At 40.8% G+C, this 25837-nt stretch overlaps 1 protein-coding gene across 1 annotated transcript in view; it reads right to left on the bottom strand.

The window, feature by feature from the left end:
• Window positions 1-10967: 10967 nt before the first annotated feature.
• CPS1 (carbamoyl-phosphate synthase 1) overlaps window positions 10968-25837 on the bottom strand; it is a 54262-nt gene continuing 39392 nt past the window's right edge. Inside the window, exons 31-38 of the mRNA XM_072121349.1 lie at window positions 23439-23528; window positions 18771-18941; window positions 18618-18692; window positions 17646-17744; window positions 16164-16223; window positions 14232-14341; window positions 13195-13324; window positions 10968-11439 (exon numbers count right to left, since the gene is read on the bottom strand). Coding sequence (XP_071977450.1) covers window positions 11341-11439; window positions 13195-13324; window positions 14232-14341; window positions 16164-16223; window positions 17646-17744; window positions 18618-18692; window positions 18771-18941; window positions 23439-23528 — 834 coding nt within the window. The 3' untranslated portion in view covers window positions 10968-11340. The remainder of the gene's footprint in view (window positions 11440-13194; window positions 13325-14231; window positions 14342-16163; window positions 16224-17645; window positions 17745-18617; window positions 18693-18770; window positions 18942-23438; window positions 23529-25837) is intronic.

Below are 25837 nucleotides of genomic sequence, written 5' to 3'. Positions count from 1 at the left end.
TATCTAAAGAAAACATACTTTCCTAAAACAGTAAGATGTGAGGAGATCATACAGACCCCACATGTGTATATGCACCAAAATATGCAGCAAAGGGAACGTTAAATCCACAGGGGACACCAAACAAATTGCACGGAGCATCACACAGATCTATCATTGTTTGTTCCCTTACACCAGTGATGGCACCAAGTGCCCAAACTACATCCAAAACCCACATATTTTTCACAAAGTGCTGATGCGACAATTTAAGCAGTAATTTATTACTTTCACAAGACACTAATACAGTAGAAAGGAGAAAAAGCTTTGGTTATCATTGTAGCTTCCTTCTAGGGTCCTGGGCTGCCTGGGACTGCAAGAGGCCTTGAGTCCTGTCTGGCGAACTCTGCTGTAGGGTGATGGTGCGGGTGCCCATAGAGAGGGCTCTGAGTGCCACCTCTGGCACCTGTGCCATAGGTTCGCCACCACTAATGACATAACATAAGTCACTTTTAGATGTGTGCCATTGTATTAGCCGCACAATAACAGAACTCTCCACGCTTCATAAGAATTCGAGTGAGAACGTCATAACACAGGTGTAAGTAATGGAGGATGGAGTGACATAAAAACTTTATTCCGGAACATGTGTGTGTTTTTGGTGTTACATATAACTTAATGGACATGTTCTGGGTCGCAGTGTTAATATGCAGCGACATTAGGCAAAGAGGATCGAATGTTCATCGAATCAGTCAATTTTCGCAAAAGAAAAAAAACGATCGCGAAATAAAAGGCAAAAGAGAGAAAGTGTGCTCTTAGTACTGGATAAGAGAGGGTTAAAAACATAAATATTAGCTGATATTATTCATTATTAAAATGTAGCAACATATAAAGTCAATATTTCCGTTATCTGTGAGGTGCAGCAGCTTCTGTGTGCAGCAAATTCTCCCTGTATCCTGATGGCTAAGAATCTGTAGGGGGACACAATTCAGGGGGCTGTATCTCTGGCTCTGTGACACATAGAACCTCGATTCTTTTTTCATAGGAAAGAAGATTGTCTCCTCTTTTATATGATTCTAAATTCATATTTATAGAGATATTAACTGTTAAACTGCCATCGGGAGTGATTTTTATATATAAAAATGGCACCTGATATTCTCACTTTAAACCTAAATATCTTTGGATTCGTGGCACCTAGAAACAAAATTCAAGATTCATTTGAAAGAAGAGATTCTCCCCATTCAGGGGGCCCTTGTCAATTGCCCACTTTGCCTACCCATAGCGCCGGCCCTGCCCCCGACCTTGAGTGAGCATTGATACTATTACCCTAAAGATTTATCAGTAACTCCATGGCTCATCCATGAGTACTCCATCATGGCAAACTTTCTCACTTACTACACTTACACCAATCTCTCTTTTTCCCCGTGTGCTCCTTCCCCACCCCTCCCCCTTATACTTTATTGCTCAATTGATACAGTAGCTGGCTATGTATCTGATGAGACTGTGTTATACTTCCCCCTGCGAGGGGCATTTGTTTTGGCGGTTCTATTGTAAGGCGTCTTTATACTTCTTGATCAATAAAGTTATTTTGAAGCTAAAAATAAGGGTAAATACGGACAGATCCTCCTCTGAGCCTATAAATCTTGTAATAGGCGTGAAATACAAATAAGCCAGTACAATTCTTCTTGGAATAGAGTTGAGCTTTTGATTTAATAATTGTCACTTACTCTAATATGGATGAGCGTTAGTCATGTTATTAATCAGTTGTTGTAGAAGTAGGATTTTAGGAGGGAAAGCTGATAATGACAGTTTGTTTTAGCCAGAAAACTTTGATAAGAGCAGAACATCTACTCTTACACAACTTAAAATTTAGTTCCTTGCAGCAGGGAACAACAGAAGTGTGCATTTTGCTGTTTGCCGTAAAAATAAACCATGAAAACAAATCGATAGGCACTTGCTTTAATTTAGTGGTTCTCAGACCTACTCAAAGAACATCTAACAGGCAGGAGGCCAAGGAAGCTAGAGAGCTGTTCCATGGCGAAAGAGTTTTGTGTACTATCTAAATAAAGAATCACTTTAACTCGTCCTATGCTACTGACCTTTCCTCCAACTGCTCGAACCTCTCCAATTTATTTGTTCCAAAAAAATTCAGTACATTTCATCAATTTAACATCTTTGTCAACTCACATATTACATATATGTTGTTAAAGGGAACCTGTCATCACAAAGGGCATTTTTCATTGATGGCAGGTTCCAAAAAGGCATTTTATTCTAAGTAGTAAGTTTGCATACCTCCTCACTGCCTAACAAGTGGACAAAATGACACCTGCACACTGAGAATGGAGACAGGGCGATCCTTCTTCACTTCTCTGTGCGTATGACCGAGGAAGAGAGCTCACTCTGCAAGTGTGAGAATTGTTTGCTGAGGTGAGCCGACATAAGCCGGAGGAGGAGATGGTTTGGAGAGGAGCTATGCTGAAGGGAGGTAGAGAGATGCGATTGAGCAGACAACTGTTTGCCCTACACCCCTACCACCATGAATCAGGCAGGGAGGCAGTTAAGATAAACTAAAAGATTCTACAGGATCTTTTTTTTAAAGTAATCAAAAGATGATTTGTATTGAGCATTAAATGTCTTTTTAGAACCTGTCATCACTACAAAAATGCCCTTCATTATGACAGGTTCCCTTTAAGATTTAAAGGGGTATTCTCGTCTGGACATTCACATTCAGTTTCATTAATCTGCCATATATATACATTTCTTCAATTAGATGTTATTAAAAATATTTTACTTGTGTGAAGATAATTTCCCATAAATGTTGTGATATGGTCCCTTAGAAACAAGACTGTGTCCTTGGATACAACCACCTCTGCTGGAGTGATTGCACAAAGAAACAAAAGGTTTTTGTATATAAAATGTATGGAAGTTACTGTATGTCCCACAGCCGTCCTGTGGTAATGTTCACTGAATCCAGGTGATCAGGCAGGACTCAATAGCGCATGTCTGGCCTCTGCTGCCAAAATGTGAGGTGGTTGTATCCAAGGATGCCATCTTGTTTCTAAGGGACCACACATTTATGGGAAATTCTCTTGACACAGGAACATTTTTTAAATAACATTCAATTGAAGAAATGTTTACATATGGAAAACGAAATTAAATGTCAATGCCCACATGGGAATACCCCTTTAAGGCTGTATGTAGGGATCACAAGGGTTAAGCTTATTCCATAGAGGGCAGGTGTACCGTATTGTAAAGCAGACACCTGTCGTTAACTAGCAATCATGACTTTACCACGGCACCTAAACATGGACATGTGATATTACTGCAAACCCTCCCCCTGAAGATGTCACCAAACGCTCATAGGTTGCACAGACAGCCAGGAGCCTCAGAGAGATCATTTAATATTTTCTATTACAGCCTGCCAGAAGCAAAGCAGTGTAATGCGCTGTGCAATACACTCAATACATTATCACCTTTCTCTGTTGATAACTTGTCATAGCCCCCCTTACCCATCATTTAGGGGGTATTTTACCTTTACCATTATCTGATATTCTCATTTAACCACCGTCACAAGGTAAGAGACCAATTCACCGATTCTGGTGTGCCTTTGCACCTTGCGTTTATAATTACACTTGAATTCGAATTTTTCACTGCACCATTCTCTCCGTTCTTTCTGTGGTTAACCCATTGGTTCCCAAGGGATTGCCATTTTTTCCCCGTGATTACCCAGTAAATCATATTGCATTGTGGAAAAACTGCTCAACATATCACAACATGTTGAGCCAAAAGAACAGGTAAGGAAGGACTCACCTGTGGGTGGACGTTGCCCATATATGAAATGGCATTGCATCTTTCCATCCCTATGACATTGCTGCCTGCATGTGATGGTCACCTTTGTTAATCCTATTTTTATTACTAAAATACGGTAAAATCAGTCAATTTATTCCACAGTAAATTTTGGAATGAATTGATAAAACATTCAAAGCGCTCTCCTCTTCACAGGTTAATAAAGCCGGCGAATCTTTCAGGGGTGAACTGATTCCAGGTGGCCTACGCTTGTCTGTCTTCGGTTGCATTTCATGCCCTGCTAGGTTTGCAGAACAAAGTCTCTTTGTGTAAGAGAGCAGGATACAGGCTGGCGATGCACATAGGCAAGTAGCATATAGCCAAGAAACAAAGCAGGGAAACACAGAACAAGTGATCTGAGTCAATGGCGTCCCATTAGCAGCCACGTAATGTCGGGTGTAATTAGGAAGCTTTATCTGGCTGATTGTGTTAGAGCCTGGCACCTGCAGCTGTGGGTATCTGGCACAGTCTGCCGAGCGATAGCACTTTGGGGTGTAATTAGAGAACATTAGCTTTATTCAGAGCTTGGATTGTCCTTGGTATAATATCAGCTTCCATTATCAGAGAGGACTACTGCGCGGTTCAAGGGCCGACAGCAGCTGCTTGGAGCTCGGAACAAGGATCTCATCCTCTCTCATTTGGTGTTCAGAAAGAGTCTCATAACATGTTTTAGGAGGCTCATTATTTCTGCAACACTATTTTTTCTCCCTCGTAGGGGGCCTTGCTGATATTTCTTGCTATGAATACCCACTACAGAAATATCTGATTGTATACAATGAACATGTGGTAATATGTACAGCATAGAATAGGAGACAGTCTGCAAGGATGGAAGAAATTTGAAATGTTATGATTAGTCATTAATTCACTTGCTGTGGAAAAGTTTGGACAGAGTTGTTTTTGGGAGAATCATTAATAAGAGGCCTTAGAGGTTAATTCTAGAGGCTGTGCATTGGATATTAACCCCTTAACGCTGAAGCCACTTTTCACCCATTTTTTCAAATCTGCCCTGTGTCACTATAAATGGTTATAACTTTGGAACACTTTAACATATCCAGTTGATTTTGAAATTGTTTTTTTGTGACACATTGCACTTCATGTTGGTTGAGAAATTTAATCAATATGTTTAGTATTTATTTATGAAATAAATGGAAATTTGGCAAAAATTTTGAAAAAAACTATGTTTTCCAAATTCAAAATTTTCTACTTTTTGGAAAGTTGGTCATATCAATAAAATAACTTGATAACTTACATTTTCCACATGTCTGCTTTAACTTGGCATCATTTTTCAAACATCTTTTCCTTTTTTTAGGATGTTAAGAGGCTTATAACTTTAGGTGCAATTTTTCAGATTTTCCCGAAAATCATCAAAACCTACTTTTGGAGGGTCAATTTAGTTAGAAGTGACTTTATAAGGCCCACACGACAGGAAACCCCCACAAATGACACCATTTTAGAAACTACACCCCTCAAAATATTCAAAACAACCTTTGGGAATTTTGTTAACCCTATGAGCTTTTCATGAGCGTGAAAGATAAATGAAAGTGAAATTACAGAAATGTAATTTTATCTTACTATAGATTCATTGAACACTAAAATTTGCACCTTCACAATGGGTTAAAAAGGAAAATGCATTTTACAATGTTGAGGGCAATTCCTCCTGAGTATGCGAATACCCATTTTGTCACTGTACCCTGCTGTACGGGCACAGGGGGGCACTTGGAATGGAAAGAGCGTTGTTTCGTTTTTGGAGGGCAAATATGGCTGAAAAAGTTTTCATGTGACAGGATGCATTTGTAGAGCCATAATGGTACCAAAACAGAGGAAAGCCCCAACAAGAGACACCATTTTGGAAAGTACACCCCTTGGAGAGTTTAGCAAGGTGTAATGTGTGTATTTGCCCCAACAGGTGTTTGATTCAATTAGACCCCAAAAAGGAAAAAGGTGAAAATTTTCTCAAAAAAGTCACTTTTACCCCAAATTTTTGTAAGCCACAAGGGATAAAAGATGAAACACCCCCCATAAATGTGTAAAACTATTTCTCCTAAGCACAGAACTGCACCACTTTTGCATATAAAATGTTGTATGGGTACGCAGTGAAGCTCAGAAGGGAAAGAGGGGCTTTGGCCTTTTAGAAGCCAGATTTGACAATCATCCTTTACATGTGTCAGGATGCATTTGGAGAGCCCTAGTGGTACCAAAACAGAGGGGAACCCCAACAAGTGTCACCATTTTGGAAAGTGCACCCTTTGGAGAATTTAGCAAGGTGTAATATGTGTATTTTCCCCTACAGGTATTTGCTTCAAATAGGTCCCTAAAAGGAAAAAGATGAACATTTTCCCAAAAAGTCACTTTTACGGCTAATTTTTGTATCCCATAAGGCATTAAAGATGAAACAACCCCAAAAAAATGTGTACTAGCATTTCTCCCAAGTATAAAATTGCCCCACACATGCAAATAAAATGTTGTATGGGTACGCAGTGAAGCTCAGAAGGGAAAGAGGGGCGTTGGACTTTTAGAAGCCAAATTTGACAGACATCCTTTACATATGTCAGTGGTACCAAAACAGAGCGGAACCCCAACAAGTATCACCATTTTGGAAAGCACACCCCTTAGAGAATTTAGCAAGGTGTAATATGTGTATTTGTCCATAAAGGTGTTTGATTTAATTAGGACTTAAATAGGAAAAAGTTAAAAATTTTCCTATAAAGGTCATTTTACTCCTAATTTTTTATAGCCACAAGGGATAAAAAAAATGTAATAAACCCCCAAAATGTGTAAAGCTATTTCTCTCAAGTGTAGAAGTACCCCACATGTGTATATAAAATGTTGTATGGGCGCACAGTAAAAGGAAAGGGGGATGTTTGCCTTTTAGAAGCCAAATTTGACAGAAATGTTTGACACGCATTTGGAGAACCCTAGTGGTATAAAACAGATAAGAATCCGAAAAGTGACCCTAATTTTTGAATGCACACCCCTTAGAGAATTTCGCAATGTGTAATATATGTATTTGCCCCTACAGGTGAATGATCCAATTAGGCCCTAAACATTAAAAAGGTGAAAATTTTCCTATAAATGTCACTTTACCCCTAATTTTTGTAAGCCACAAGGGATAATATATTAAATAACCCCAAAAAAGGTGTGAAACTATTTCTCCCGAGTGTAGAAGTACCCCACATGTGCATATAAAATGCTTTATGGGCGCACAGTAGAGGGAAAGAGGGATGTTTGTCTTTTAGAGGCCAAATTTGACAGAAATCCTTCATATGTGTCAGGATACATTTGGAGAGCCGTAGTGCTACCAAAACAGAGGAAAACCCGAAAAGTGACCCTAATTGTTGAATGTACACCCCTTGGGGAATATAGCAAGGTGTAATATGTGGTGTAGTGTAATACACGTGGTGAAATGAGCATTTGAACATATAGGTGGTTTCCAAATATGATATGCAATGGAGTCCAAGATGGAAATTGCAATTATTTCTGGAAAGTTCAGCGCCCGTTATGTGGCGCCCCTTATGAAATAATGGAGGGGTATAGGGAGCATCGTAACCTAACAGTTGTTACAATTATTCATTTTACCGAAATTAATTCACAACAGGTTGGGCGTGAATTGTGAATGTGTTGCGTATAAGGAGGTGGAATATACCAAGGGACCAACTAAACTTTTGTCACTCTGGAGTTGTCGCAGGTCTCGTCGTAGTATGTAGTGTCCATCCTAACTTCTCTTTTGGAACAGACTCTTTATTGAGTCCTACCATTAGAAGCAACAGAATTCACCGGGAAAATGCTGTCCTGGCAAAACACAGGAACATCTAAACCAGAGGTACTGGGGCCCCGTCCTTCTTGTCCCAATATTAGTTTCCTAATATCTTCCTCTTGAAAATGGAGAAATGATACGGCAGGACCTGCACATTGGAACAGCTCGTAAGAGTTGTACAGCGTAATCTGTACAATGTACACGGCCGGCGCTTTTGTACCAAATCTTGTTTTTTCGTAGGGAAATTTTCGCCAAGTGTTGCTCTTATTCACCCTAGCGATGCCCATTGTGACGAATATCTCCTGCCTGTCTGGAGTTGAATGGCAGTCATCAGCTGAATCTGCAGAACTTTGTTGACAATGAAGCTGTCATCAGTGAGGGATGTGACGAGTGGATGTATGATTCTGTGCCTTTGTGATTCTTGCTGCTTCACTGTGTCTCTGAAGCAACTTCCCAATGATGCTCTAAGCTCAGTGGTCACTTCCATTTAAGAGCATCCTGCTTGAAGATTTGCTACGGCCTGGTCATGGTCTCATTGGGGGTCATTTACTAAGGACCTGATTCGCGTTTTCCCGACGTGTTACCCGAATATTTCTGATTTGCTTCAATTTGTATTGCCCCGGGATTTTGGCGCACACGATCTGATTGTGGCGCATCGGCGCTGGCATGCACGCGACGGAAATCGGAAAAATTGTCGCGGGACTCACGCTTACCTTCACCAGGTATAGGCTCTTGCATTCCGATGGACCACGGGGAACTTCAGAGCAGCAGCGACATCTGGTGGACGGCGGAGGAACTACCTTAGTGAATCGCCGGAAGACCCAAATCCTCCGCAGAGAACGCGCTGCTGGATCGCGAATGGGCCGGGTGAGTAAATCTGCCCCATTATGTCAAAATGTGAACAGCATGATGACGAAGACTGTTTAAACGCTAATTCTAATTTAACTAGAAAATTTTGGTGATTCATGTATCAAACACCTTTTGTGACTTTTGCTGTTAAGCTTCTTGTTCGAGAACAGCAAGTTGTGCAAAGCGCAATGAAACAGTTGGACGTGTGCATCAAATATTTATAGATGGTCACTTTTAGGTCACTTATAAATGTTAGAGTGCATTTTAGATTCATCCGGAAATTTCACCCACAAGCCAAACATCTTTAGCTTTTTGTGGGTATTATATATGCATTAAGGCAGTGAGAGGAAGGGGCATGTTTTGCATTGCACCTATATCACTAGCTTTCTTCCTTTGCATCGTTTATGGTGGTGAGAGGAAATCCCAGGTTTTTCTAATAGCCACCAGTGTTGATTACTGCTGGATCTGTGTTATAACCATCTCCATACAAGGTGGCTGTTTGCTGTACAGATCCAATCATGAGTGTTAACCCTTTTATTGGCTCCTGCAAAACTGCTGGTGGCCGTAAAAAGCGGCCATTTTGGCTTAGAACGTCCCTATGTTGCCATAACAGTCTTTGTATGGCCCAAGGCTGTAAGTTTTATACCCAGTTATTAGCACATTGCAATGAATGATCAGTAAAATCCCCACATACTGCCTAGGGTTTAAAGTACCCGAGGGGATCTGAAAAATAAAGAAAAAATCAACATAAAAAAGTTAATATCTGTTCTTTGCTCTATTACAACAATTTATTTTGTGAATCCATAAATTCTGTCTCTAAAGATTAGTGATACCAACCCTGAGTTGCAGTTTCCTTCTATGTAAGCTACTTGAAGAGCAGTATAACCTTGCCATCTAAATTAACCCATTCGAAGGAAATTCTTGATATAGGCTTCTAAGGGCTCTTTCACACATTGGGGCCCATTTACTAAGGGTTCGCGGACCGCGATTATGTCGGGTTTCCCGAATATTTCTGTTTTGCGACAGATTGCCCCAGGTTTTTGGCGGACTCGATCGGATTGTGGCGCGTTGGCGCCGGCTTCCATGCAACAGAAATCGGGGGCGTGCTGCCCCATTGTTTTTCACATCCATGCTTCTGTCATTTTCAGTAAGGAAGCCTTACTGAACAGTTCTTTTCACATTTCAACCAATCTGTTGTTCATAAAACCTTTTTTGTTTTTTTTTGTTTTTTGCAGATCATGGAAATTAATAGAAGCCTATGGGTCCGCAAAAAAAACCCATCATAACAGTTCTATTTTTTTTACTCATGATGCTGGGGAACCATTTGTTGTGTCTTCAAACCAATGTTAAATTGTATTATTATTATTATTATTTTTTAAATAGATGTAAACAAAAAAAAAAGAAACAAACATACTAAGATGTCAATGGATACACTAGTGTGAATCTTATTCCCTTACTAGGGGCACTCTAGCCATCCAGCATTTAGTGTGCAATATACCTTAATAGTTGCCTTCTTTTACATGGAGTCGCCAGGTAGCCTTTCGTAGAAACTTTTTTGTGCTGAGGAAATTGTATAGAATTGGGTATATATTCCCATTTACACAGAGAACCTGTTGGTAGTTAGATGAATGCCAGCTATGTGAATGCTCACTGATCTGATGATGTTTTAAGGGTAGACCGCACTGGAAAAATAGGTAACATCTGGGGATTTGCTAATGATCTCTCCAGGATCACCACATCATATCATTAGGTAAGGTTTTACCAATCCAATAGATAGATATGCAACATCCCGGCCAATGTATAGGCAAGGGGGTAGTTACAAATAGGACCCTCTACCTGTCAGGATCCATCTGGTGAGCCTGCGCAACTCACCCAATGGATAATGCAGGGAGATCTCAGGTAATCTGCGGCTGTAGCCTCTGCCTACAAAGGCAATAGTTAAATGGGTGTAGGATCTTATCCATTTATGTGGCTGTATTGTAAACTGGAGTGTGATTGGACAGGTGCTACCACCAGGGGGGAGTATAAAACACCTGTGCAGGGGGAGCACATGGTCTTAGTCTGCAGAGTCAGAGTGAAGAGAGAGTCAGTGTACAGTACACTTTTAGTGCTTTCACAAAAACCAATCCCAGGACCAGACTGCTACCTGTTGTTCAATAAAGAACCGTGAGTTGATTTGCACAACATTGCCTCCATCTGATCCCTGGGTGCGGCTGTCACCACCACGAGTTCTCCATCCATTACCCAGGGACATATTTTACAGACACTCAGGGGTTGCCCCAGGGAGAACCGGTACCACAGCCTCTCCCTCATCTAATTTCTTGCACACACCACCCGCTGTAGGTCAGCCCTCCGGTCCCCATACCAACCACCGTGACATCAGCGCGCCTTAGGCCGCAACCGCCAGCCACTCCGGTATTCTGGGCCCCGGCTGCCTCCAGGCCCCAAGAAAAGGCTAGGCCCCGGTGGGGGATGTTGCAGATAGATAATAGATCGATAGATAGACAGACACATATTCTTATGTTAAAAAGTAACATGTAACATCATGTTAAAAAGAATAAAGTGGCTTTATTTTTTCATGTTCAATTATTAGAATCCTCCAACATTAAACATTTGTTTCCTTGTTCAAAATGTTTGACTCCATCTGAAATGGTTTACTATCACAGCGGATATCTCTAGGTATAGTATCATCCAGAGTTTAACCCCTGAAGAAAAGCAGTCACTGTGATTTAATACAAGTAATCATGTCGTAATTTTTAACAAACATGAAATAATTTTTTTTTACCAATTCACATTCCACATGTTTCACAGATTTTATATGCAAAATACAATTGAAAGTAAACAAATGATCAATAACAAGGCTTCATTTGGTCAGATGGGCCTATCACTTGGGAAAGCTTCTACAGAATAGTTAAGGCTTCTTATGTAGACTTAGCTCCTCCAAATTGTCTGTAGTGGAAAAGACTCTTAGCATCCAGGTCTCCGGAATATTTCATAGCTTCAGCGAACATTTTGACCACCTAGAAAATATAAGTAAAGCTCATGTCAACAAATTACCAGGACCGAAAAAAAAATCATAATTTATAGTTATGTAGTCTTGACAGGATTCTGAATGTGCCGACCTGACCCCATTAATACGCTGGATCTGAATTGTTAGCTGCGCTGTAAGTTATATTGATTAAATGTTCATCTGCTGGACTATAAGAGAGAACATTTTACACAGTCTCTATAATGCGAGAAATAAATGGTTGATGTAGCAAAGTCTAGGGAAGCAAGTGCTCAAATTGGATGTGAACGAGGAGTGGGTGAAATGTACAGGAGAATTTCATCTTTTTAAAGATGTCCATGTACACACTAAAAGTACAGCATTGGGATGGCTGATAAAAACTCTTAGACCCCGAATTAAATTTATGGCTCAAGACAAGCTTCTTTGAAAGCCTGACATACAACGCACATTTATCCATAGGCTTAAAAGGTACAGAGTGATGTACAAGGAGTGTATGAGAATATGATTCTTGGCAGTTCTTGTACTAAATAACTGCCCACCACAAACCTCCCCCGACCTGCTGAACCAGGAGTCACTACAAGGGTGAGGGGTGAATGGTCTCCCCAACTCAAAGCATAGGGAAAAATCATTGTGGTCCTGGCTTCCACTACTTGGTGTGTCAACATTTGTGAAAAAAAACAACCTATAAAAATCCATAATTTTGTGATCTTGTAGCTGTAATAATAAAAAGTTTCCTTCCCCCAGTATTGCTGCCATTCGTACAGCGCTCTCAGCAGGAGAGTTGCTCCACCTCCAGATGTAGACACTGTCATGTATTGAAGCTAGAGCAGCAACTGGACAGTGGGGGAGATTAATAATTGTGCAAAACTGTGCTAGGTCCAACCTGGCATAGTTTTTCAAAAGAACGGAGGCATGGGGCGGTAACGTCCAGTGCCTGCACTCTCCTCAGGCCGCCATGGCCCTCTATCTCCCCTCCGTGCCCACATGGCTTGGAGGTGGTGTAGTTGCAGTGATAAATTACCCCAAATGTCTGTTTAGGTGTCTCATCTCTGACATGCATGTCATAGGTTAGCCATCACTGCCCTAGTATCTACCAAGCAACCTGGAGAAATAGTAAAGGTTGCATCTTTCGCCATAGATGGAAGCCTTTGTTGCACGGGGTAAGACCACTCACATCTACACCTATGTATATCTCGGGAGGGCAGGCACCCTGCATAGTCATTGTAACAAACTATTTATGTGAATATATAGTGAGACACCAAAAAAATCTAAAAATATGGGCATGGGTGATGTATCATAAAATCCGGTCTGACTAATTGTCCTAGCCAAAAACCTGAACAAAACAGAGTTCAGGTTTCCAGATGTTCAGGCCCTTCAGGGTCACCACCAATTCACACATCTGTATTTTGGCCTTGATCTGGTGGTGATAAAAGAAAAAAGGATATATTGCAGGCACCTGACACACATATATATATATATATTTCTCATCTCCCACATGATCCAGTTTAGCACACAATGGTCTCTTCATAATAACAGATACTAAACCCAATAATTGCCGTATTATAATTTTTGTTGTGATGTTTTATGTTGTAAGGGGAATTGCTGCACTACTCACTACACACATGTTTTCTACAGTTTTACAAAAACGAGGATATGCCAGATACAGGACTGGTTCCCTATAGAGACAGGCTGATGAAAACTGAGGCTACATATTATTATTACAAGTATGTGCAGTAATGTCTTGTATATATAGAAAACTGAAACTGACCTGGAAGTTGGTAAGTAAAGCGACTCCGCTGTCCACTGCAGTCCTCCTGATGATGAAGTTGTCACGCACATACTTAGTGTTGCTGTTTGGCAAGTTAATTACCATATCAATGTTGCCTTCTTTGATCAACCTGAAGAAAGAACAACATGATGAGCTGCAACAGAAAATTACCTTGTCTCTGGTGGACAAATTGTCCAGAGCGTTAGCAAAAAATTGCATAGAGGTACATATTTTATCCAAAATTAATGTTGTCTTTCAACAGTAAAAGAACATTACAATACATTTTAGAAATAGTTTTGTAAGTCATCAATTTATTAAAACATTAAACATTTAACATGTAAAAGAGTCCATGTGAAAGTTTGAATAAGGTTGTCAAAGATGGTAAGGAATTCTTCGGGAATCTACTCTATGAATCCCCCACTCAATATTACATAACAGGGATGGCAGGACAACGGCTTTACAGGTGCAACTATAATGTATCCGTCCCATTCAGACAACCGTAGAAGTTTACGAGCTGGTACCCTGAATACTTGTGTAAACTACCTTTACAGCCAACCCAAGTTTGAACCTCAAGACAATCCTGTTTTCATACCCAGTATTGCTAAATGTGCGCTGGGCCCCCAATTATAATGTCTATTTTATTGTACTAGTCTTTTTAAGGAAAGGTACACCATATGGGCCCCTTAGGCCTTTTGCACCCAGTTGCGACTGCATCCTCTGCATCCCCTCAAGTTAAACCCCTGTTCATATATCTTTCATAATATTTTTCTTATCCCAGCTTGTCAGAACTAACCAATGAGTCCCACAGACAATCACAACACTACTGTACATCCCCCACCACACAAAAGTACAGTTACAAATGTACCATCCAGAGAACTGCACATTGTGGCCAACCTGAAGTACTGTAGTTCTGTTGCACATTGGGTTTGAGAGTGGTCATTCATATATAATTTAATATACTAATACATTTCAGTACATAATGTACAGTACACATGGTGTGTGAAGTCACATACAAAAACTTTCAGTCTAGAACTTACTTGGAGATTGAAGGAGAGCCGGACTGTCCCTCCTGGGAAGGCCAAGCAACAGCTGTAGCAGGAACATCATTTGCATTCAGCCAATCAGCAGTGGCCTCAGTGGCATACAACTTTGTTATAGGAGAAAATGAATCAAATGTTAACATATTAGTATTTATGTATTATATGTATATCAACTATCTTCTTTTTGTTCTATTTTTTTTATCTTTTACCTATATTCAATCTGCCCCATAAATTTGTGAATTCGGTCTCTTTTCTATATTTTCAGATGTTTGAATATTGAAGTATTATTATTATTTATTTATTATGCACCCCTTTTTACATGGTGCTGTACATTCAGTAAGGGGTTTATATACATTACAATGAGTGTAAATGCAAGTACAAAATTCTACAGAGATCTGGTACACATGGAAGTAGGACCATACCAGAGCCATGTATGGTGCCAACAGAGAGGTGGTGAGGTGTAGAAGACGTATGAAAGCAATAGACATTAGAGTCCAGTTGGAGAGGTGTGAAGAAAAAGGGCCAAATCAGTGATACCAAAGGAACATGGTGATCAATAGTGTCAGAGGTCAGGTCAAACAGATGTAGAGTATTGGGGTTTTGCCTTGGCAGTCAGTAGGTTGTAAGAGGCTTTGGTTAAGGAAGTCTCAGTGGAATGATTGTGTTGGAAACCAGATTGTAGTTTGTCAATGAAGGATTTAAAGGAAAAAAAGGAGGATAGTTCTAGATGCAGATATTGGGGCACATTTACTTACCCGGTCCAGTCGCGATCCAGCGGCGCGTTCTCTGCACTGGATTCGGGTCCGGCCGGGATTTAATAAGGTAGTTCCTCCGCCGTCCACCAGGTGGCGCTGCTGCGCTGAAAAGCATTTTAACGCGCCGGAATTCACCGAGGCCGTCTGAGTGAAGGTAAGCGGGTCCCGAGCGACACATTTTCGGTTCTTAAATGCGGCGGTTTTTCCGAATACGTCGGGTTTTCGTTCGGCCACGCCCCCCGATTTCCGTCGCGCGCATGCCGGCGCCGATGCGCCACAATCCGATCGCGTGCGCCAAAATCCCGGGGCAATTCAGGTACAATCGGCGCAAATCGGAAATATTCGGGTAACACGTCGGGAAAACGCGAATCGGGCCCTTAGTAAATGACCCCCATTGTTCCAGGAGTGGAAGTAGTGAGCAGAGTAGTAGTAGTTCAGCAGAGAGATTAGTCCAGACATGACGTCTTTAGGATAGGTGTGACATTTACATGTTTAAAAGAAAGATGGAAGAACAGTAGATAGTGAAAGGTTAAAGTGGAGAGTTACAGTTGGGATGAGCACAGTGGTGAGGTTGGGGATAGGATGTGATGGAATTGGGTCAAGCACACAAGTAGTGAGGTGAGTATAAAAAACCAGAAATGTGAACATGATGGGGCAGATTTACTTACCCAGTCCATTCGCGATCCAGCGGTGCGTTCTCTGCAGTGGATTCGGGTCCGGCCGGGATTCACTAAGGTAGTTCCTCCGACGTCCACCAGGTGGCGCTGCTGCGCTGAAGTCCGCCTAAATGCACTCAAGTTCAGTAGCCTATTCATAGTGAAGGTAAGTGCAAGTTTTGCAACACTTTTTTTTTTAAAATGTGGCAGTTTTTCCGAATCCGTAGGGTTTTCGTTCGGCTACGCTCCCGATTTCCGTCGCGTGCATGCCAGTGCCGATGCGCCACAATCCGATCGCGTGCGCCAAAATCCCAGAGCAATTCAGGGGAAATCAGCGCAAATCAGAAATATTCGGGTAACACGTCGGGAAAACGGGAATCGGGCCCTTAGTAAATGACCCCCGATGTGTTTAATCATTGCACAAATAGTAAAACATAGCCCTGCGGGAAGTATAGGGAGTCAATTTTAAACAGATACAGAGATTTTTTTATAGATACAGAAGGAACACATTTTCTTACCTTGAATCCCTCGTCTTTAAGTTGTTGGGCAGTGCCAAGGAATTGGGGACGGAAAGAATGCTACAGGAAATAATAAAGATAAAGATGCATTACACATTTCCATGTTTCTCTTCTGTTAGAAAAAAAGAGGATATTGGGAATATAACAGATCTGTTAAACTTTTCATTTTATTATGACTTCTATTATTTTTCTGGAACTTATAATACAGGATGCTGAGCTGTTCTTTCCCTCAAAGCTAAGCTGAACCTTGATGAAGGTTATATCCTTTGTGTTCTTAATGTGGTGGACTAGTTTCATGTATTGTATGCTGCTTTGTTCTGTTTTTATAAAAATTCTGTCAGGCTCTATGTACATTATGAATATGTTAACATGAACCAAAGAAGAATTTTTACCAGGCCTCATTGTTTATAGTACTGGTCTTTTCTTGCGGGGAAGAACCTCCTTATTGGCTGCTGGGCCAGTTTGCATCAGCACTAGAGATGAGCGAGCACTAAAATGCTCGGGTGCTCGTTATTCGGTACGAACTTTTCCCGATGCTCGAGTGCTCGTACCGAATAACGAGCCCCATTAAAGTCAATGGGAGACCCGAGCATTTTTTCACTAACACAACACATTAAAAGAACAGTAAATAATAACACATTCCACATGTTTCCAGATGTTTTAATTGTAAGAATACATTAAAAAAACACTATTCTTCACTTTATAGGTGTTCGCGCGTGTCTCCCGCTAAGTTAGGAGATGTGCGCCGAACATCTGGATGTGAAGAATAGTGTTCTTTCAATGTGTTCTGTAATTAAATGGTCCTGTGTTCACTGTTTTCACTGTTTTAACTGTTTTTATTCTATTCTTCACTTTGCAGATGTTAGCACAAGTCTTCCGATAATGTCGGAGATGTGCGCGCACATCAACAATGTGAAGAATAGTGTTATTTGAATGTGTTCTGCACTTAAATGCTCTTGTTTTCACAGTTTGCACTATTTTTATTCTATTCTTCACTTTGCAGATGTTCGCGCATGTCTCCCGCTAAGTTTGGAGATACGCGCTAACATCAGCAATGTGAAGAATAGAATAAAAACAGTGAAAACACGAGCATTTAAGTGCACATTGCAGAACACATTCAAATAACACTATTCTTTACATTGCTGATGTTCGGCGCACATCTCCGAACTTAGCGGGAGACACGCGCGAACACCTGTAAAGTGAAGAATAGTGTTTTATTAATGTATTCTTACAATTACATCTGGAAACATGTGTTATGTGTTGAAGAACAGTGTAAACACTGTTCTTCTGTGTCTTTTATTAATTTAATGCTCGAACTCGAGCCGGCGAGATACTCGTCCGAGTAACGAGCCGGTCCGAGTATGCTAATACTCGACCGAGCAGTATACTCGGACGAGTATACTCGCTCATCTCTAATCAGCACCTTCTGCACCCTCTCAAGTTACCCCTGTCAACAATACCATAATGTTATATTATACTGACCTGGATTCCAATTAGGATTCCTTTTTGGGGTAGTTTGAAACCAGTAGAGATCATGGCCTTCAGGAAGGCAGAGTAGATATTTTGCCCAAAGCATGCAACCTGAATAGAGCACAGTAGAACCATTTATATAAGCAAACGATTACTACATCGGCGTATTAACAGATACACTCTATACTATACACTCTATGAATAGCCGTGGACACATTGCAAAGTAAAACATATGTTTGTTAATTATATAAGACCTACATAAAACTAATACTTATATGCAATTTATGACTCAAGAATGTAATTTACTCTTTTACCAAACCAAAGATGACCAAATTTGCTGGATGGCTTTGCGGTACAAATTATGTCAATGCCCCAAAATTATGCCACATTTTTTTATACCATTAACTTGAATATTCACCATTTAACTTAGTACTTAGTACATACAGTAGGGGGCTAGAGGGACTAGAGTCACTTGTACCGAGCTTTCACGTCAGAAAAATGGCTTGAGACATGGTCTCTTTTCATGATTTTGTTGGGACATTTATATAAAATAGCACTGTTGTTAGTTTTCTTTTTTATTCTTCATCCTCTTCTTTAATCACCCAAATTAAACTTCCCTTTTTCACCGTTTAAGACTGTGAGACTCCTACACCCGTCATTGGGATCATTCTTCCCTCGGTTACACTATCCTTTCATATACACTGCGCTCTTTATCTGACTTTAAAGTTATTTTCTAGGATTATATATGATAGAACTGTAGTGCTTTACTGTTCTTTGCTGTTCATTCTCAATACTTATTCCTTCAAGCTAATTTAGTTCTTGAACTTTTACATGTCTGAATTTCCCCAATGCAGTAGAATAAGTCCATAAAAACCCTCAGATATAAGTCATGCATACTGTACCTCTGGGGTTTAAATTGGTTCATAATGCAGTAATGGCCCCCAAAACATAAATTGTGAAAATTGTTTATGAAGTTAAATTTACCTCACCGGTGGATGCCATCTCACAGCGGAGAACTGGATCAGCTCCCCTCAAGCGTGGCCAGGAGAACATTGGTGCCTGTTTAAAGATAATGATTATTCCCATGACAATAGAACATTATCACTGACTAAATGTTTATACTTCCTAGATGTTCACCTTGATGCCAACATAATCTGCAGGGATTATAGGACTCTCTAATGTTGGGAGAGGGCCCTCATCAATCTTCTCACCAATCATGACTTTGGTGGCCACATCGATGAAGTCAACTCCCAAAGTCTTGGACACAAATGGGAAGGAGCGGGAGGCTCTGAGGTTACATTCAATGACCTATAAGGACAGAAACCAGGTAAATTAAATAAGAAGGAGACTCTGATGTTACATTTAATGACCTATAAGTAAGGAAACAAGGTAAATTATATTTCTTCTTATAGACATTTAGCAAGGTACTTGTAAGGTTTTGTATGAGTAATGTCCAATCTGAGAAATCTGTCAGACCTATGACCTTTAGATGCTCTTGCTGGTAGGTCAAAATGTCCACAGTACAACAATTTTATGATATATTAAGAAAATTATCCATACACAACAACCTTTATGATTGTGATCCACAGTCTCCAGCCAATTGATACTTGTATAAATTGATACTTGTTTCATAGAAGCCACCATGGCCATTTGAGTCCGTAATTTGAGTGCTAACACTTCTCTGTGTAGAAAATGTATTTCCTAAAATAAAATCCATCCCTTTCTTCTGTCTCAGTAGGAATTAAAGCAATTTTCTACCCAATCCAGACCACTAATGGAACCTACTAACAATTTCCAAATTGAACTTTCTTTAAGATGTTATAGTGACTTTTGGAAACACAAGCCTTGCTGATATCAAATTCTTCAGACTGATATGTTATTTTTACCAGATCAGACCAGTCCAGAACATTTTCTGTAAGTTAACATCAGGCTGAAACACACGGGTATAGTGTGGTATGAAATCGAAGGGCTTTACAATATTTTTAACCAAAAGGGCAGAATGGTCTACAATATCAAACTTCACAGTTCACTGTTTCCCAGCCTCCTCCTTGATGTTTTGAGACAGCCATGAGGTCTCTATGTGGTCACTAAATGTATACTATCCTCTTTTCTCTGTGGACTGCATATTAAAGGGCACCTACCACCACGAATCTACCTATAAAGGTAGATCGGGTGGTAGGTGGATGTATGGGACGTGAGGATAGCCCTTTTTAGAGCTAATCCTCACGTCCCCGCTAGCCTAGCATAAACTTTATTGCCCTAATATGTTAATTTAATTAAGCGGCTACCGGGGCGTGGAGTAGCCGGACACGAGGATACACGGCGCGGCTACTCCACGCCCCAGTAGCTGCTTTCCCCCGCCTACCCTGTGATCTTCGGCGCGCAGCTCCTGGCAGCTGCGCGCCCTCGTCCGAGAAGCCGGAGTTCTGCGCATGCGCAGTAACTCCGGCCTCGTTCCCGAGATCGCGCATCTTGGCCGGAGTTACTGCGCATGCGCAGAACTCCGGCTTCTCGGACGAGGGCGCGCAGCTGCCAGGAGCTGCGCGCCGAAGATCACAGGGTAGGCGGGGGAAAGCAGCTACTGGGGCGTGGAGTAGCCGCGCCGTGTAGCCTCGTGTCCGGCTACTCCACGCCCCGGTAGCCGCTTAATTAAATTAACATATTAGGGCAATAAAGGTTATGCTAGGCTAGCGGGGACGTGAGGATTAGCTCTAAAAAGGGCTATCCTCACGTCCCATACATCCATCTACCACCCGATCTACCTTTATAGGTAGATTCGTGGTGGTAGGTTCCCTTTAATACTATAGTTTACTGTTATACTGTGACAGCAATTACTTTAGAGCCTAGACTTTGACCCTCTTCAAATTTTAAATTAATACATCACTGGCCAATTAACATTGAATGATGTATACATTGTTATATATTATTCTCCACCTCTCCAAAGGTTAATATGTCATATTGGGGCAGATTTACTTACCTGGCCCATTCGCGATCCAGCGGCGCGTTCTCTACGGTGGATACGGGTCCAGCCGGGATTCATTAAGGTAGTTCCTCCGGCGTCCACCAGGTGGCGCAGCTGCGCTGAGGAGCATTGGAACGCACTGGAGTACACCGAGCCGGGCTGAGTGAAGGTAAGCGCGTGCCGAGCGACAAATTTTTTTTTTAAATGCGGTGGTTTTTCCGAACCCGTCGGGTTTTCGCTCAGCCACGCCCCCCGGTTTCCGTCACATGCATGCCAGCGCCGATGCACCACAATCCGATCGCGTGTGCCAAAAACCCGGGGTAATTCAGGGGAAATCGGCGCAAATCGGAAATATTCAGGTAACACGTCAGTAAACCGCGAATCGGGCCCTTAGTAAATGACCCCCATTATGTTTACTACCCATTGTTATAATCTATTTTAAAAATCAAACGAAAACTATTTGACCTCAGTCACCTGGACTTGGGAGTATTGCTACAAATGCGTACCTATTGTTTGGTCCCATGACCACTAGAACAAGGGTCCTGACCGCTGAGCTTTCTGGTCAATGGTTGATGACAATGATAAGAAGACTTAAATTAATGATGGTCATGCATGTTTCGACTATTAAATACCTATGGGTCTACATAAAATAGCAGAGTTACACTCAGCAACATAGACATTGAATGACAATGAACTGCTCCATACAAACTCCATCTCACTCCAGCAGTGAGGATCCATCTCTGGTGCTCCTGGCACCTGCTTATTACATCAATGAAGGTGGCAAAGAAGCCCCTGACTTCATGGGCATTTGTCATAGGTCCATTGCATGCACAGTTAAGCCAGCGTGCACTTCTCCAGCTTCCCTGAATGACTGTATAGGTGTCAGGAGCTTTAGACCAAGTCTAAGGGTTTGTTTTTTATCTTTGTCCTGGAGAGAGATAAGTCCGTAAGTGGTCCTTGGGTGGTTTAGTGTTCCAAATTTCCTTAAAAGATTCAGTTTAAGCCATCATTTTTACAGTATTTAAGTACATTAGTTTGCTTTGCTCCATATTGAAAGGTATGCAGTGTATCACACAATAGCAGACTTGTTTTATTGTGTTATTGTTTAGATGAAACTCCTGTATTTATATACTACTTATCCAAAAAGGCTTTTCAGTGGATCAGTAGAGCTGCACTGCTGAGGGTTCATTACCCTTTAGTGCTAACCCAGGGAAAATAAGTAGTGCAGCTCATCCAATAAACACTCATCTGTGGGGTTCCCAGTAGTTAGACCCTAATGATAATCCTGTAAATATGTAATTTATGTACAAATATGTTTTTAATACTCTGCCTCTTTAAACTGAACCTATCACAGAAAACAAACAAGCGCCTATGGGATTCCGATCTGTATCTAACACCAACGCAGCTAGTGACAGGTGACACGTTCCCTTTGTGACAGCACCCTGGTATTACTGTATTATACAGTCTGATAGGGGCTCTTTTCTTATCAATGCCTTGTCAAGTTCCTCGCAGAATGGTGATTGACAGATCAATAGTGTAGTGACGGAGCGCAGAGGAGCTGGTATTATGCAGGCAGCCCACATACAGCTGTCTGCAGACACAGGAGGAGGAAGCAACATGGAACTAGATTGCTTTGTAAATTGAGATAATCCCCAAAAGACTCCCAGAACTCTGGTGAATGTTCTAAAACCTGAATATTACTTGGCTATCTAACCTTATTAAATGAGGGTGGCAATTGAAAAATGTGTATTGTAATCATTTCTTATAATTGATGTCTGATTAAGAGAGAAGATTGGTCCAGGAACTACAGAATAGATCTACAAATTCATTGAATCCTCCCAGAAGGCGATGAAGTAAACACACATCATTTGATTTCTACTAAGAAATTTTTACATGCCAGCGGCAGAATCCAAAGACTATAGATTTTGAAATAAGAAACACTTTAAAAAAAACATTTTAACTTAAACTTTGTGAGCAGATCTGAATCATTTTAGTAGTTTATATAAGTTTAATATACATTATCTGGCTCCCTGCCAGCAGCGTGTGGGGAGTCCAGGGGGAGGAAGCAGCTGCACCCTGTGTTGGCCTGTGTCAGTCTCCTCTCTTCCACACTTGCAGCTCCCTCCCCACTTCCTGTCATCTGCAGAGAGTGGAGGGAGGGGTGGTGTACAGTAGAGGAAGAATGCATGATGAGACACATAGACTGCTGGAGCTGTCCCAACCCCTGGACTCACCACACGCTGCTGACATGGAGCCAGGTAATGTGAATTAAACTTCTCTACTAAAATTATGTAGATTGCTAACAAATGCATTTTTTAAATCTCTGACTGTCACTTTGTCTATGGGAAGATTTATCAGAAGTGTCTGAGAGCAGAACTGCTCTTGTTGCCCATAGCAAACAATCAGAGCTCAAGTTTCATTTTCCTACAGCTGTTTATAAAATTACAGCTGATCTCTGAATGGTTTCCATGGGCAACTGAAGCAGTTTAACCTCAGACACTTCTTATAAATCTCCTCTTATCTCTGTATCCCTATCCATCTTACCTCACACATGAGCTGTCTTCTACTCATTGCTTATAGTAACCAATCACAACTCAGAGCTCATATTAATGACCTGAGGCAGAACAGCAACCAATCACAACTCAGCTTCCAACTACCACAGCAGCAGCACATAATGGCTACTGTATATGGTGGTTAAAACCTGGTCTATGATGTTCCCTGAGTCAAAGAGAGCGACTATGCAAAGTTTGGTGTTTGTTAACGCGGCGGTACAGATTCCTTTAGTCAACAGACATACATACACACACATACATACATAGTTGGATATGAATTTATGTACTCACCAGAACATCATTTCCCCTCACAAGGAATTGTACATTGAAGGGTCCAGAAATAGCAAAAGCATTTGCAATTTTCTTGGTTGCAATTTTCACCTACAAATGACAGAAAAGAGATCAGTTTGATGTTTCAGTAGTGCATTGAGAGACCATTTGGATGTATCTGCATCTATACCCTATAGCTTATTTACAGTCCATGAGCTATAGGGTCCATTTGGAAATAATAAAGATGAGTTTTGTACATAACCATAATTAGGATCCCATAGAGATGGACCATACTGATCCCCTTGGAGGCTCCTCTTAGGTAATGTGTGTTCTTTTGGATGGTACATGTATGGGAATGTTCTTCTAGAAAAGAATAGCTTTGTACATACAGCACTCAACTCATAGGAGCCTCTGTCTATTACCATATAATATTCTTCTCATAACTCTGTAATCATTTCACATATTAAAGTGCACCTGTCACCAGGAATGTAACTTTTAGCTGGTGACAGGTTTTTAAATACCTTTGTCAGCATTGTGAATCATTTCAGTACTTTATGATAGGTTGATTAATATTATCTGGCTCAATGCCAGCAGCATGTGGGGAGTCCTGGTGGAAAGAGTAAGGGGGGGGGGGGCGTGCAGTTGACTCCTCCTCCACACTCATACATCTCCCTGACCCCTCCCCACTTTTCGTCATGTGCATTGAGCAGGCAGTGGAGGGAGGGGGGTGGTGTGATGCAGAGGAAGAATGCATGAGGAGACATAGGCTGCAGCTGCCACACTTTCCCCTCAGGAGTCACCACATTTTGCTGACAGGGAGTCAGCTAATGTGAAATAGAATTTTGTAAAGTACTGAAATGATTTAAAATGCTGACAAATAGCAGAGGCTATTAGAACATGTCACCTGCTAAAAATTACATTCTGGTTTGTTTCAATGTCAAATAATACATTTTGTCTTCCACTGTACATCCCAAAACTACAGTAAGATTTTTGATAGTTAGTAAAAACACCACAACAAGTTCTCTACAGACACTGAACAAGCAGGATTGTACATTGCAGGAGCCAAGCTGTGTCAGTGTGGTTTTCCTCTGTGTACTAAAGTTTCATCTAACAATCCAGAATTAATACAAAAAGGGGCAAATTGGTTTATTATAACATTGGCTTTTGGAGTATGTCTGAGATAGTCAAATGAGACTTTGGGGACAGAGGCTACAGTAAGGTATGGCAATTTCTGTACAGAACTTCAAAGAAATGTGAATTTCTGAAATTGACTTTAATTGATGTATTTTGGAATGTAATCTCTGATTGTAGTTTAGATTATCATATTTCTGATGGTAGCTATAATTTATATTGGCAGGATTGTAGACATTTTACATTTTTGGAGAGGTTGCTCTACTAGTGCCAAGTATCTGTATCATGGGTAAAGTCCAGAACATCTGTTAAAGTCAGCATACATCTGTTGGCTCCCCCTGTATATCATTTAAATGTCATTATTTCTGCCATTACTCCATGTGGCGGGGGAGGGGGGAGTTACATAAACTGTGGTTGTTAAATGAAGAGTAGAGGAATAGTGTTTGTCTTCTGCTGACCATGATGCGGGGTAGATGACAGCGTGAAAAAGAAACAATCAATGTGATGAAGTAATTGAGATATGGAGCGTTAGATTAAATGCAATAACATAGGAAAAGAAAGACTCCGAGACTAACATTATATGGAATTTAGTCAATTATTGTAATTCCTTATAATGTATTATAAATGTATATTCTTTTAGATGCACCTTAAAGAGAACCTATCAGAAAGTTTTACTCCACTATAATACCATCCACCTGTTTTAGGTGAAATCTCATCCGTTTACTTGTTTAAAAAAAATACCCTAAAGACAGGTGAATATGACTCTTTTCATCCCAGTTTTACCTGAGATGAGTCCAGTTTATTGGTTGCAGGGGGTGTCATTTCAGAAGGACCACCTCCAGGATATGTTAGCAATATCAAATCAGTGTTGTCACAAACCCCAGTCCCCTCACAGCACTTTGATAAGTAAATCAGTTTATGTCATGTGAACTTAAAATTATGCATATTATATTTGTAGCGTTTCTGAAAATCAATAATGAATGATGAGTTGCACAACTGCTATTCAATGAATGGTTCTGTGCCTGATATGTGGCACCCTCAATCAGCTGATTGGTCAGGTTGGCATGTCTTCCTTTGTGACAACGTTATGTAAATATTTGATACTTGTAATGATGTGCTTGGGTTCAGGCAAACAAAGAAAAAGATTCAAAACGGCCGCCTTTCTGGATACTTCTAAAGATTTGATGTTTTTTTACCCTATACTCCTTTCGGTCTTTTTGAAGAGAAAATGGTTGTATGATTATGACTGCAATTACTAACTCTTTTTCCAATTGCTAAAGTATATGTGG

This window comes from Engystomops pustulosus, chromosome 8 (genome assembly GCF_040894005.1).
Source record: "Engystomops pustulosus chromosome 8, aEngPut4.maternal, whole genome shotgun sequence".
NCBI classification, from domain to species: domain Eukaryota; kingdom Metazoa; phylum Chordata; class Amphibia; order Anura; family Leptodactylidae; genus Engystomops; species Engystomops pustulosus.
Note: the sequence above shows the minus strand (reverse complement) of the source record. Positions and strands in the feature narration are given on the sequence as shown.